Source organism: Thunnus albacares, chromosome 9 (genome assembly GCF_914725855.1).
Source record: "Thunnus albacares chromosome 9, fThuAlb1.1, whole genome shotgun sequence".
Taxonomy (NCBI): Eukaryota; Metazoa; Chordata; class Actinopteri; order Scombriformes; family Scombridae; genus Thunnus; species Thunnus albacares.
This window is the reverse complement of record NC_058114.1, coordinates 3,252,122-3,267,144: the sequence shown is the minus strand read 5'-3', so window position 1 is coordinate 3,267,144 and position 15,023 is coordinate 3,252,122. Positions and strand designations below refer to the sequence as shown.

General features: G+C 39.6%; 1 protein-coding gene across 2 annotated transcripts; it reads left to right on the top strand.

Moving 5' to 3' along the window:
• Positions 1–6,768: 6,768 nt before the first annotated feature.
• gorab (golgin, rab6-interacting) lies at positions 6,769–14,165 on the top strand. Of its 2 annotated transcripts, XM_044362333.1 has the most exons (5): positions 6,769–7,016; positions 7,141–7,462; positions 8,714–8,815; positions 8,950–9,090; positions 12,039–14,165. In XM_044362333.1, the coding sequence occupies exons 1-5, from the start codon at positions 6,962–6,964 to the stop codon at positions 12,451–12,453; spliced, it is 1,035 nt and encodes a 344-aa protein (XP_044218268.1). In that variant the 5' UTR covers positions 6,769–6,961; the 3' UTR covers positions 12,454–14,165. The 2 variants fall into 2 exon arrangements, with proteins under 2 accessions (XP_044218268.1, XP_044218269.1); XM_044362334.1 differs by lacking the exon at positions 6,769–7,016 and having other exon boundaries at positions 7,191–7,454.
• Positions 14,166–15,023: the final 858 nt, after the last annotated feature.

Here is a 15,023-nt window from a genome sequence, read left to right as displayed (position 1 = left end):
AAAGTGCGTAACAGTACTTGCTGCAAGTTAGTCAGTCTATTTTACATTTGTGTAGGATTAAAGGACGAGTTCACAATTTTTCAAGTGGATATGAGGCTTCAGCAGTCTGAGTTAGTCATATCAAGTGGATATCTGACACATTTACAGCCTTTTTAGCATCAAATTCCCTCTTTGTGTTTCCTCGGACAGTGTTTCCCTGTTGAGCTGCAGGTGGAAGTATAGTAACAAAAAGAGGGACTTTGGCACTAAAAAGACTGTAACGTTGAAAGATATCTACTTGATTTGACTCATTTGGACGCTGAAGCTTCATATTAGCTTCAGATAAACTTTTAAATACATTTTTTGCACAGAAGGAGGACTGTGGATTTTGTCCTCCATCACTTCCATTATAAGGTCATTATGAAGGGATCTTCTAATGGTCAGTATGAACAGAGAAACTGTGAACCTGTCCTTTAAAATGAGCCATTTGAACCCAAGCTCATAAATAAAAATAACAATAATAACAATGATGATAATCTTTTGCCCAGCCCTGCTTGATTTTTCAATATTTCACTCACATTTTCTAACTTTAAAGCTGCTTAGGGGAAGATTTAAGAGGAAAATCAAAGCTCAAGAGCTTAAAAATAATTGATGAAAGGCTGGAAGGAGAGAACAGAACCGTTGAGAGGCAGAAGATAAAACAGATGGTTGAATCAAAGTAGCAGTTTCTCTTCTAGAGAAAACACTGAGGGCAGAGAAACACACAGGAAAAACACAGAGAGACTGATGCTGAGGGTGAGGAGAATCAGAGATAAAGGGAAACAGCGAGCATGATGTCAGGCCGCTGTTTAGCGCTGCAAACTGGCTGCAGATGGCGGGACGAGAGAGGTCAGGGATGGAAATTAAAGAACAAATTCGGAACAGCAGCGCAGGGGGAGAGGAGGCGCTCTGGCCAGGATGAGGGAAGAAGGCCGAGAGGGGTCAGCTTGGACCCGGCGTACAGATTTTTAAACAGCAATTAGAAGTTCCTCCAGCTTCCAGCTCAAAGCCACGGCGAAGACCTGACCTCTAATCATCCTCAATTTCTCTCAGACTCTGATACACGTCACCTCGGATTGGCTGTTTATTTTTCACGGCGCGTTCCTGTTTGATTGAGCACCACGGGGCCGCGTGTCTTTATGGATAGCAGGGAGGGCAAAGGTCATGTGCACAGTTACTACACGTGTTAAATCATCCACCACCATGAGCAGTCAATCTTATAATCAAAACAAATGTGTATTTAAACATCTCATTTATTATACAGACTATGGACAAATGTATGTGGACACCCCTGTCATATACAAGGCTCATTAAGGATACCATGGATTTATGTTCATCATATCATATCCATGGCCACAATTTAGTCCATAAAATGTCAGAAAATGGAGAAAAATGTTTCCCAAAGCCCAAGATGACGTCTTTAAATGTCTTATTTTGACAGTTCACAACAACGGATATTCAGTTTACTGTCAGAAAAGACAAAAGAAACCAGAAAATATTCACATTTGAGAAGCTGGAACAGGAGAATTTTTCTCTTAAAAAAGGGCTCAAAATGATTAATCGGTTATAAAAATAATTGGTGACTAATTTAATGTTGGCATCTACAGTTTTTTCATGGCTAATCGCTATAAACACTACAATACTCACGAGCCACTGAGTGTGTTTCCATCTATTTGTTTTTATGTATTTTCAGTTTGTGCATAAAAAACCTGAGTGTAAACGTCTAATTTGAGGATAAAAGTTGAAATATTTAAAAAAGGCTTTTCCTGTTGTCTGAGGTGTAAAAGTTGGCGTGTGGATGAAATGAAAATGTAAACAGACTTAGTAAATAAATGAATCATGTGACTTAAACGTCACTGAAGAGCTGAAAACTGTGTGGATCTGAGGAGACCGTAACCTTCCTCACATCAACACATGAAACTAACATCATGTTTTCCATCGTTTGAGCTTTGACTGTCGCTCTTTTAATGACGTCATCTCGTTGTGTTCTCTTCTTCTTCTGTGATGGTTTAATGGCAAAAACTGTATGACTCCTTGACTCCCTCATTCACATAGCAGCAGTGTAACAGTAGTGTCACAGTAGTGTAACAGAAGTGTAACAGTAGTGTAACAGTAGTGGGTGGAAACCTGCACTCATTTGGATTTTCTTTTGCTGATTTTCTTGACATTCGGTCAAAATTTTTGCATATAATTTCCATTACGTTACGGCTCGTACTGTACTGTATGCAGTTTACAACAATAATAATGGTAAATTTACCACATGAAATTCTATGCAATTTTTCAAACGATGGGTCCTTGATTTTATAAAGTAGACAAAAGCAGCTTTTGAATTTTTTTAGCCATGAAGTTTGATGTCGTTGCTGCAATGCCAGCCGTCACCGTCTGTAGCTAACAAGCTAATTAACTTTAGCCGTGTGAGTCGGTCAGTCTCCACTGACTTCACATATCATGCTAAAAGACTGAGGCTAAAGCTAATATATCCAAGCAAAAAGCATCTTCATCAGCTGATGGTTCATTCACAGTTTAGATAGAAAAACATGCAGCACAAACAACACAGAGGTCAGATCATTAATGTCCTCGCCTGCGAGTTCCTGCTTGGCCCACAGACTTTACGTTGGGATGATGTCACAGATTTTAACATCGCTTTTCTAGGCTCGAAAAGGGTTTTATAAATATAAAACCTTTATGGATTAAAAATCAATAACACAAAGAGTGATAATTGACCTTATTTGCAGTTGCAAGTGTCCTGTCAACAGTTTTACAGACGTCTCTTTTATGAGACACATTTAACTAAAAGCTCCTCGGCCTTAGAAGTAACACTCACATGCTAACGTTTGCAACTTATGTAAAGCAGATAACACACTGTTTAATCTATTTCTTACACTTTTGCTCTTGTGTTTTTGGTTTTGGACCCTCTAAACTCTTTAACGTTAATCACCTGGTAGTAAAGCATGTCACCATAGTTAGCTAGAATGTCAAATTAAACATTTAAACTGCTTTAATGATGCACACAACAGAACTGAAACTCTGTGATTGAATGTTTCTTACTGAAATGCACCTTGGGAGTTGTAGTTGACTTCTCTCCTTTAGTTTTTTTATTTACACAGGTTTGCAGCTTTGACTTTTTCTCAAAGAACCAGATATTTTCTGACATAAGTTGATCATCTTTTGTACTTGATGATCCAATCAGGATGTTTCATGTCCATTTATGACTTGAAGTGCTCCAACTGTTGTCATTTTCTAACATTGTCTATTAGAAAATGAACTTTCTGGAACCCTGGACACCTGAAATAACTCTATGTCTCTAAAATTTAAAAAAATAATCTGCAGAAATGTGAAGAATAAATATTTTTGGTAAATATTGAAAACCACCAGAGTAGACCTTTTATGTGCTGACAGTAGTTGACATTTTCCATTGATTAAAGGCACAATTTAAGCCATTAAATTGTACGAGAGGAAACCGAGCTGATGTTTGAAAGTTTTACACAATTAATGGTCCCAGTTGCTGCTACATACTGTAAAACATTGTGTTTAACTTTGTGAAGAACTTTCTTCAACACATGTGGACGACAGTTCTGACATGTTGAACTTCTGAACCGAGCGCAGTCATCGTCTGCCTTCCTCCTCTCCTATCAGTACCGCCACCCATTCCCACAAGGGGATTTATACACTTCCCCCCCACCTCTAACCCTGATGTACCTCCGCAGGTCATCACAGTAATGAGCCATGTGGTCCCCTCTGGCTCTCACTAATCAGGGATCTGAGGCCCTCCCATCCTCGGCCCGACACGGCGGCAGCAAAACACGATCCCAAACCCAAAGTGGTTCCCTCTCTGCCATCTGGCCTCCATGCCTGGCCCTGTCTCCACTCTGCCGGCGATTTATGCCCTCCTGAGGTGTTTCGCCTTTTAACTCGTGCATAATTGGCCCCCAGATGCAAAAAAGATGTGGAGGCCAGTTTTTATTAGTTGCCAAGCAGAGGTCATTGTTTTAGCATTGCTCCGACTCCCAAAAAAAAGACAGTCTTTATGTCTATACCTTGACCAATTACTGAGGGACAGGTTAAAAGAAATAAGGAGTCGATGCAAAATTGTGCATAAATGAAAATAATGATGGAATATGAGGAAGTGAATGGAGGCAGTGTGTGCTTAAATGACAGTAAAGCAATAAAAAACAAATCATATGGGCTCAACCTTTTCCTGCAACATCCTGAAATACCTTCTGTCCTGTTTCCTGTCCACCTAGCACACCTCCACCTCCACGGACCGACTCACCAGACACGATATGCCTGCTGTCAATTTGTATGAGTTAATAGGCGATATTCACAAGAAAAGCACATGACATGACAGGAATAAGGAACTTTTACAGCTTTCTGGGCGGCTGAAAAAAGTCTGACTGAAGGTCTGACATCATTTTTAAAGGTTAACCCCACTGAGTGATGAATAGAGGAACCTGTTCTAAAGTTGTGTTCAGAGCGATATCGGCGCTGCGTAAAAGAAACGCCGCCACATCATTCACTTCAATGAGACCACTGCAGTTGATACGGCATGGAGGAAATGTTGGGAAAAATGTTTAAAATGGCTCAAATTTTGCAGCGATGCAAAGCGACGTCATCTGGCTCAATGCTGTAGCTGTTTGTAAGGTCAGTGGTGTAATTCTACTGTTTACTGGCGATCATGAGGATAGAGGATAAAATGATTGTCGGTGATAACTTTCCAGAGTTGTAAAATGCTGTGTCAGAGTATTAAAAACTTGTGTGCAGTATTTTGGCTGCTGATAAACCTTCAGACTCATGGATCTGGTCACCAACTGGCCTTCCTGGATCCTGTTTCATCTTCTCACTGGCAAAACATGACTCGTATAAATGTTTATAGAATATCTAAGAAGGAGGAAGTAAAATGTTACAATAAAACTTTAATCAAAATTGGTGAAGCAGCATGCCGACATCAATGCACCAATGCATTTTTTTTAACAAAGTGCTTTTTTCAGTCTGAATGCCACTGAAAGTTCAGACTGGTCTCAAACTCTAAAATAAAATAAAATAAGCTGGTGCCACTGGTCAGGTGGGTCTTCTTTTTAACAATGAACTTCAACTCTGAAGCAACTTCTCTTTCCTTCTCTGCCTTGGACCTTTACTGCTCCACAACTGTGGTAATATGTGGCCGCATTTCTTCTCACTATGTAACCATATTTGCCTGTTTTGTTGCTGTAAGCTAAGCTTAGCTAAGCTAATAAGCTAAAATCAGTCCACATAAAAGAATCAACTGTTCACCTGTCTTGAAATTGTCTGTCCTCCAACCTTTAGTTTTAGTTTTAGTTTTAGTTTTAGTTTTAGTTTGGTTTGGTTTAGAAATGTGAGTAAAAAAAACACTTTTATGCTCTAATTTTGCAGCATCACTGGAAAAGAAAATCAAATGTTTAATGAATAATTGTTGGCTGGATTTTCTTCCACTTTCTGATAATTAATGGCTTTATAGATCATTTATAAGCCATTAAAAAGAATAACTTTTGGGTTGCCAGACTGTGGGAAATTCAAACTTTCTTTATCTTTTTAACTCTTTAGTTCATCAGACATCTTGATGTCATTCATAAAGGCTCCCGTGTTTCTTACTTTCTAATAAGCCGTCATGTTTGCAGGTATAAATGTCAGGAAGTTATTAATAATGGGTTTTGAGTATCTCAGTGTCTAATAAGCCAAAGGTTGTTTGTTAATAAAAGTTTCTACAATAATCCATCAAGTGTGTAGCTATAAATGTTAATAATCTGTTTATTAAATGGATTTTGATCTATAAAGCATTGGAAATTGATTTATTAACCATTAATAAAGGCATTAATTAATGCTTATAAGTCCCTCATTAAGGATGGCTTATCAGAAAGTTGAAGGCTACAGATTTAACAAGACATTTGAAAGCATGCTGGAGACACCTGCCTTAGAGGCGACGTCTTTTTAGGAATAAGTATACTATACACTATACTATAATCATAATATAAAAAAGCAATTAATCAGAAATTGGATAGATTGCTGAATTCATGTTTATATGAATTCTAGGTTGTTTTCTTCTCAGTATGATAAAGATAGGCCTTTTCATCAATAATAGCAGATTAAATAACCCAGACTCATACATGAGTGTGTGTTATCCGTCCACTTAGCAGTACAGCTACTTAAATTTCATGCTGCTTTCACACAAAGCAGTTCTTTAATTAACCTCTGACCTCTCTGAACCCACATGCCGTCAGCCCCTTTAAAGATCCATATGTGGCAGCTGGTGATAAATGAGTGAAAACTGGGTGGAAAATGTAATCAAGAAATTAAATGATTTGGATGAGTTAGATGTCTTATCTGAAATTAGTTGACTCACAGCAGGCTGATTGTAATCTCTCATTAGTATGTGGACTGTGGACAGACTTCATTACAAATGAATGAATATAAGATTTAACTTGAAAGAATTATCTGATCTTATCTGGTCAAATACCATAAAACCAAAATCAAAAACCACAATTACCACATCATTAAGTTAACACTGACTTTCAGAAGATATTTATGGAGCGGATATACAGCACACGGTAAGTATGCCTTCTGTATTATAACTTAACAATTTAAAAAATATAAAATAAATAACGCTACAATATAATTAGAAATTTTAGAAGAAATAACTGTTGAGATGATGGATTGAAAAATAATATTCTCTCTTTTAGATTTGATGTTCGTGTTTGTTTTTTTATTCAGGCAATATCTGTAACTTCCGCTTCACCGGTCCCTCTCAGGGGTCCTTTACGTGGCATTAATAAACATAGATGGCGGCGGCGTCCAGAGCTTCATAGAGTTTTTTCGTGATTTTTTTCACTTTTATGATGATTTGTTTGTGAAGACAGCGTTCAAAACCGTCCCTATATGTTTCATTTTAGCGTTCTTGTTTGGGGAAGTTTAAGTTTGAAGTCGTAAAATGAGCGGCTGGGCTGGTTTTTCTGACGCGGAGCTGCGGAGGTTGCAGCAGAAAGGTAACAAGTTAACATTTCTCACCGTTACGTGAACAAGTCTGACTCTGATTCTCTCTCTCAAGGCTGCGGTTGACGTTTGTTACTCAGCTTATATCTGTGTAATCATACCAGAATGTATTTCCAGACTCAGCGGCAGCCCGCGGTCGCAAACCGGCTCCAGCCAACCGGAGTCGGCAGCAGTTACAGCGGGAGAAGGCCCTGCAGCTAGCCGCGTCTCCTGGCCTTCCGCCGGAGCAGCAGCTCAGCAAACCGCCGCCGCCGAAGAATGAACCTCGGCCCACAGCTCCAGCTCCAGCAGCAGCAGCAGCTCCGGCAGCAGCTCCAGCAGCTCCGGCAGCAGCTCCGGCGGTTAAGCTGGAGGTGCTGCAGAAGAGCAGCGAAGGAAAGCCCGCTGCAGAGGAGGAGAACCCGGCTGTCAAAGAGCTGGAGAAACAAGAGGTGGAACTGTTAGTATCATTTTATTATCGTAATTACACACTATAGAGATGACATTTGTTGTTCATATCTACTGTTAAAGCGAAGAACTGTTGGCTGTTTCGCCTAGTTTCCTAAATTAACGAAGTACTGTACTAAAGTACAATTTTGAGGTATTTGTACTTGAGTATTTCCATGTGATGCTACTTTATACTTCCACTCCACTACATTTCAGAGGGAAATATTGTACTTTCTACTCCACTACATTTATTTGACAGCTTTAGTTACTTTTCAGATGAAGATTTGACACAATGGATAATATAACAAGCTTTTAAAATACAACACATTGTTAAAGATGAAACCAGTGGTTTCCAACCCTCTTCTTTCCTCTCCCATTAACCATCACACGACCCCTCAGATTTATCTGCTGACCCTTTGGAGGGGCCCGACCCCTAGGTTGGGAACCACTGGACTAAACTAGCTAACTGTATATAAAGTAGTGTAAACTAGCTCCACCTCCAGCAGCTACAACAGTAACATGCTGCTCTAACACTGATGCTTCACTATTAATAATCTAATGATGTCATATATAATAATATATCAGTCAGAGGGACCAAACCACTACTTTTACTGCAATACTTTAACTACATCAAGCTCATAAAACTTATGTACTTTTACTGCAATACTTTAACTACATCAAGCTCATAATACTTATGTACTTTTACTGCAATACTGTAACTACATCAAGCTCATAATACTTATGTACTTTTACTGCAATAGGATGTTTTCATGCAGGACTTTTACTCGTAATGAAGTATGTTTATAATGCTTTATTGGTACTTCTACTTAAGAAAAGTATCCGAGTACTTCTTCCAGCACTGACCTTTGACCTCAGTACTCTTGAAGTTACAGTGACAAGCAGGAAAAAAAAAAGTGAGACAACTGTTTGTTGCTTTTTATTCAGACAGCAAATCACACGAGTGCAGTGACTGATGATGATGATGATGATGATGATGATGATGATTTGATGTGATGAGGCTTCATATTGTTTTCTCAGCTCAAAGTTTTGTGTTGCTCTGAAACATGTACTGATGTTATCAGTGTCCCACTGATGCTTGAATGTTTGAGATACAGTATATTTGCTAATGAGCAGTCATTTCATTGTAGCAGCTATTACTCTTTTTTTCTACTTTTATTATATATTTATTTATTTCCTGTTATTATGACTAGTAGTAGTAGAGTCTTTATAGTAGATATTTAATCCGCTTTGTGTTTGAACACAGACGGGAGAAGACGCGTCTGGAACAACTGCAGCAGGAGCAGAAGATTATCGAAGAGAGGAATAAACGCAAGAAAGCTCTGCTCACTAAAACTATCGCTGAAAAGTAAGTGTGAGTAACACGTCGACCGCCACTAGCGGACCGACGTCCAAAACTCTCAACATGAGCCTCGTCTTAAAGCTTTGTAGTCTCACAGATTCGATCCTCCTCCTCCTCCTCCTCCTCCTCCTCCTCCGCAGGTCCAAACAGACTCAAGCGGAAGCGGTGAAGCTGAAGAGGATCCAGAAGGAGCTGCAGGCCCTGGATGACATGGTGTCTAACGATATCGGCATCCTGAGAGGAAAGATTGAACAGGCCAGCTGGGAATACAGCAGCGCCAGGTAGAGATGTAATGTTATATTATTGTGAATGAATGAAGGAGCAGCTGTACATGTTTGCTGCTTCATTTCTGTGTCAGAAACAGTCAGACCAGATTTTTTTAATCTGATTGAACTTTGACTCATGAAGTTTTGATCCAGCCGGTTTAAGAGAGGAGGAGCGACTGACATCTCGTTCAGGAAATAGTGTTTGTTAGTCTTGATTTATAACAGCAGGTGAAACAAAGAGAGAGAGATGCTGTCTGACTGGAGTGAGGACTTGTGACACAAGTTACGAGCAGTAAAAATGTTGGATATGTATGTTGGATGTGTTATCGTTATCCTTCCAGCCAGGCCAGCTTCATCAGTTTATGTTTACAGCTCCACCCCTGCTCTTCCTTCACCCTCCCCTCCCCGCTTTTTGGCCCCATCGTGTACGAGTAGGTTTTTGCCAGGCGAGTTTTGGCCCCAAACCTGCATGAAGTTACAAGACACAGCTGTATGTCAAATGTCAAAAAGACTCCAGAAACACACACAAACACACAGCCACTTATAACGTCATGTTAGAGCTGCAGCGACTAGATGATTTATAAATTAGTGGGAACGAATCGCCAACTCTTTTTAGTCATTCAAAAAAAAAAAAAAAAAAATCCAAATGTTCTTTTTCCAGCTTCTCAGATATAAACAGTCTCTGGTTTCTTTAGTCCTCTGTGACAGTAAACTGACTGTTGGTGGGAACAAAACGAAACATTTAAGGATGGATGTGGGAAACAGTGATCGACGTTTACCACCAAACAACCAATTAATTAAGAAAATAACAGACAAGTGACTCGTTAATGAAAGTAATCGTTCATTACAGCCTCACATCATATATCTGCAGGATTTCAGGTAACAACAATGTTTAAATCTTCCAATAAACTATGATATTGAAATAAAGAAGAAGACACTTGTACAGGTTATGATTATCAGTCTATTAAAACATCTCTGCAATAAATCCAACCTTCATGAAGGTTCTGATGTTTAATTTGGGTTGAAAATGTTTCAAAGGGACGTTGAGTCAACTGTTTGCTCGTTTTGGAGACTTTAGTTTGTGCTGCATTATAATGAGAAGTGTTTTTAATAATTAGTTTAGCTGAGAAGTGCTGTCACACATCTAATGAATGAGCCAAACTGAGTCTTTACCCAAAGCTGAACAATAATAATAATAATAATAATAATGAAAGCTCTTTATAATGTCTCTTATTTAAGACGAGAGCTTCAGCGTGTTGCTCTGACACATCAGACACATTAAACACCTGACAGATAAACAGATAAACATCACTGTGGTTAATGTACATTTACTGTACATGTTGGTAACCCTGGAAACGCTGCCCCCTGCAGCTCACATCCAGTATCCATGGAGACTTTTTTATTTAATGCACAACAGACACAAACTTTACATCAACATATGCAGAGGATTCATGAACTAAAATGCTGCAGAATTTACTGAGTATAAAACAGGAAAAATAATATTTTTATATATTTCCTGTTAGCGCAGCGTTAAAGTAACAGCCAGTGTGAAGCAGTGTGAGGCTGTTCTTCATCCTTACAGATGTTTGTAAAGCAGAGGAGGAACCTGACCTTCACCCGCTCGTTACTCTGGATTCTCTTCTGATTATGTTGATTTAATCAATTGTTGAGATCGTGCTGAGGTACAACAAACCCTCCTCCCCCCCCCCCCCCCCCCCCGCCTCCCCCCCAGCCCTGAGGTGAAATTAGACTTTTGGAAATGTTTGACATCATCTGGTTTGTTACCGCATTGTTTCCAAACAGCATGTGGTGTTCTGTTCTGTTTTTTTTCAGCGTTAGAACAATGTTTCAGCGTTTTCAGACGGTGTGGGAGGACTCGTATCTGTCCTCACAAGGGCTGGGCTCCAGAAATATTCACTTCTCATGCCAAAAGACTTCGATAAGTTTAAGATACAGAAACAGAAACATGTTTTATATTTAACACAAGAAGCTCAAAGTCATCCCACCAACAAATAATAACATTATCAACCTGATGTTTTCTGCATTTTTCACTATTTTCTGACATTTTATAGAACAAACAAAGTAATTAACGGAGTAAATAAAATAATCTGCAGACTAATTAACAGTGACAATAATCATTAGTTGCAGCTCTGAAGCTTTTTAATACTGGAGCAGTTACTGTACTAAATAATACTTAATATGATTCCTTCCTTGCAGGAATATAATTATGGTTTTCCCATAAATCCTTTTTTTGGGTGTCGTGGTAACCGAGTCATTAGGACACAAACACAGCTCAAAGCTCTGACACCTTTAGTCTCATGCAGGAAGCGTCCCGTCTGTCTCAGCTATCAAAAAAAATACCAAAATAAAATACTTATAACTTTATTTAATAAAAGTTCTGAAATGTTAAATGTTGTTTGAACACAATCAGGAACTTTTATAACACTCTGAATGAAATCAGGAACATGTTTAATCATAGAATAAGTCATCACTTCACTTATTGCAGCAGGTTTTTTTTTATTTTTAAGCCTCCTCTCAGCTTCCCTGGAATTTTTCTGCCCCACCCCGTCGGATGACGACTGATTCTGTATTCTTTAAAAATGAAGTAAAAAAAAAAGAGAGAGAGAGACTGTTCAGTCTGTTCAGTCTACAGACGCATTTGTACTGGCACCGAAATTGAGGTTTTGATACCTGATCCTCATTAATCCCTCTGTTATTCTGGACTTTATACCAGTTTGTGATTTTCTCAGGCAGGCAGAGGTCTGACTGAAACACTCTGACGAAGAGCAGGTGCAGATAATATGTTGTTGATCATAATACTTATAACGAGGAAGGGACTGCAGATAGAGAGAGTTTGGGTTTGTTACAGTAAATACTCTAAATGAAACGAAGAGGAACAGTTAGAGATAGAAAGCAGAGTATTTAGTTAAACGTTTCGATTCTCTTCATGTTTTTCGTCCCAGAAAGCGCTACGAGAAGGCGGAGGCCGAGTACGTGATGGCTAAGTTGGACCTGCACAAGAAGACGGAGGTGAAGGAGCAGCTGACGGAGCACCTCTGCGCCATCATCCAGCAGAACGAGCTGCGTAAGGCTCATAAACTGGAGGAGCTGATGCAGCAGCTGCAGCTTCAGGCCACCGAGGAGGAGGAGGAGCTGGAGAGACAGAAGGAGAAGGAGGAGAGAAACGGTGTTGTGGAGAATCAGGAGGAAACAGTGCAATCAACCAAAGACTGTAGATCCGCAGAGGAAGAGACGGAGGAGAGGGAGGAGAGGAAGGAGAGCGGAGGAGACGTCCAGCAAGAACAACAAGAAGCGACGACGGAACAAGACTGTAAAACACTAGAAAACTGTCTTCAGACTGAAACTGTGACCTCCTGATGCTCAAACACTCATTCATCAGCCGTTATGTAAAATATCTGGACATCATCACACATTCATTCATCTCTGTAGGATGAATAGAAAGCACTGACGCTGATGTATTCCACTAACACTGTCATCTACATGAAATATGTCCGACTTAGGGCTCAGAATCAAACCACAATACCTTTTTATTATTTGGGTTCGGACCAAAACAAGTAGACTGAACCGCCGTCTTCTGAAAGAACAGTTAATATATTACGTCTAATACGCTTTGAGAAAAATGTAATTGTGGCCTGGACTCCACCGACGTCGGGACGGATGGATGGATGGATGGATGGATGGATGGATGGATGGATGGATGGTGGGAACACTGGAGAGCAGAACACGATGGCGTCCAGTTTGCGGTTCTGGTTACGGTTGAGGAGGAGGGGAAAGGTTTTGGTTTAAATGTTGTTCATACCAGAGCTGCAACTTCTTTTGATAATTGATTAATCATTTTGGTCCAAAAAAAGCCAAATATTAGACGGTTAATGGACCGTTCAGACCATTTAACGGCTCTAGAAACTGTGATAGTCGACATTTTTCATCGTTTTTTTTGACGTTTTATCGACCAAACAGACGATTAATTGGAAAACTAACTGTAAGATTGATCCATAATCAATATAACGGTCAGCTGCAGCTCTTTCTTTAACCTTCAGAGTTCTTTCAGTTGTCTGAACAGAACCGTAAAAGCATCAGTCACGCTTTGCGTAGCGTGTTGTAGGAAAACAAATGAGATAAGTGAACGTTTTCCAGATATAGTCCGAACCTTTCGCTCTCCTCGTTATGTTGATAAAAACCAATCACCTCACCGTTCCAACATGTGAGCAGCGACGTGATGGTTAAAGTCAGAGCGAGATGGCGGTCATGACTTCCTGTGTCGGCGTGTAGCGTCGGCTGTGGATGTAAATAACGTTTGTGTATTTTTTTTTGGACGCTGTAAAACGTGATCCAGGTGTCTTTTACACTCCCTCTCATGTGTTTGGCTGCTGCAGGTTAGCACAGCACAGAGAACGCCCACCGCCATCAAACGCTCCCTCATATTTGTATTATTATTTTTTTTGATCAGATAGTCACCGACTTGGATCAAAACTTCTCTCATGTGGCGCAGCTGCTCGTGTTTAGACGACATGTAACATTTCAGAACTTTGGCTTCTTTTCTTTCTTTCTTTATAGGAAAAAAAAGGGGAAAACATGTTGATGTTTCTCAAACATTTCAGATGATAGTCAGCCCCTCAGTACGTCGAAAGTCTCCTCTCTGAGCTCTTCTTCTTCTTCTTCTTTAAAAAAAAAACGTGGTGAATTATCTCTCAAAAACATGTTTTTGATTGTTTTCTTTGTGGCGACACTGAATGATGGGTACTGTTTACTTCCTGGATGGATGGATGGAGGAGGAGGAGGGGGGGGGGGGTAGTATTTCCAAAAACATAAAGCCGTGTCTTATGTGTCTGTAGATGAACATGTTCGCTGGCTCTGAGCTCGTGTTTCACTGAGGAGCCTCCTGAAGGGTAAGACCATATCTGCTCATGTACGGATGCTTTCAGCTGCAGAGTTTCTCTTGCTGCACGTTGGAATAATGTGTCGAAATTAATATGATGTTAATCTCTCTCTCTCTCTCTCTATATATATATATATATGTATATATATATGTGTGTGTGGGCCTGACCAAAGTCTGTAGAGCTGATGGAGAAGATGTCTTTATTTAAAAATGTTTAGATCAACACTACAGTATGATATTTTACTAAAATAAACTTTTAAAGAGTATATTTCCCTCTTGTGTGTTGTCTTTATTGATAATTAGTTATCTGCGGGACTGCAGCTTGTGGTGGTGGTGGGGGGGGGGGGGTGTGGGGGATGGGGGGGAGGAATTTACTTTAGGACTCCCGTCGCTTTTTCAAGTCGTTTTTTTTTTTTTTTTTAAAGGTGCTAGTAAGTGTTTCTGTAAAGCGCTTTGAGATTTTTTTTTTACAGCGCTCCGGTCACATCTGGCCGTCTGAAGCAGAGGCCGTTAAAAAGCAGCTTTTTTAATTAGTCGGGAGGTTGAAGCTGAAGAGAGAGGAGAGAGAGAGAGAGAGAAAGTGACCACCGTTTGTCCTGTCGCTGCTCGACCTCCTGAAGGTCGACGTTTGAAGTCTTTCAGGAGCGGCGAGCTGCTCGAAATGATCCAAATTATAAAGATGTTAACGTCATTATGTCATTTCCACTCAGTTGTGGACATTAGTATAAAAACAGAACAAAGTATATTGACTCAAATGTTTCACTGTTTCCTCGAGAATATTCAATTTATGTTTCTTTTGCAGATAAAGATTTTACATTCAGTAGAGCTGCTGCTTTAAGTCTTATCAGAGATGATCACAACTGTTTGAAATGAGGTCGTTTAACTATTATTATTCCTTTTACATTCAAGAGTTTCATACTGCTGCAGTTCTCTGAAGTCTGAGAATTAAACTGGTAAATAAATGTTTAATGAAAAGTTCATCATATGTTTGTTTTGCTTGTTTGTGCTAAACATCAGTCATCTCACCTGTTTTTCCTCTCAGATGATAATT

What these genes read in the sequence shown, in the direction of transcription:
- gorab (XM_044362333.1), top strand. Translation starts at nt 6,962, where the DNA reads ATGAGCGGCTGGGCTGGTTTTTCTGACGCGGAGCTGCGGAGGTTGCAG. An exon ending in GCGGAGGTTGCAGCAGAAAG is followed by an intron (nt 7,017 to 7,140) that starts GTAACAAGTTAA and finishes ATGTATTTCCAG; the next exon opens with ACTCAGCGGCAGCCCGCGGT. An exon ending in GAGAAACAAGAGGTGGAACT is followed by an intron (nt 7,463 to 8,713) that starts GTTAGTATCATT and finishes GTTTGAACACAG; the next exon opens with ACGGGAGAAGACGCGTCTGG.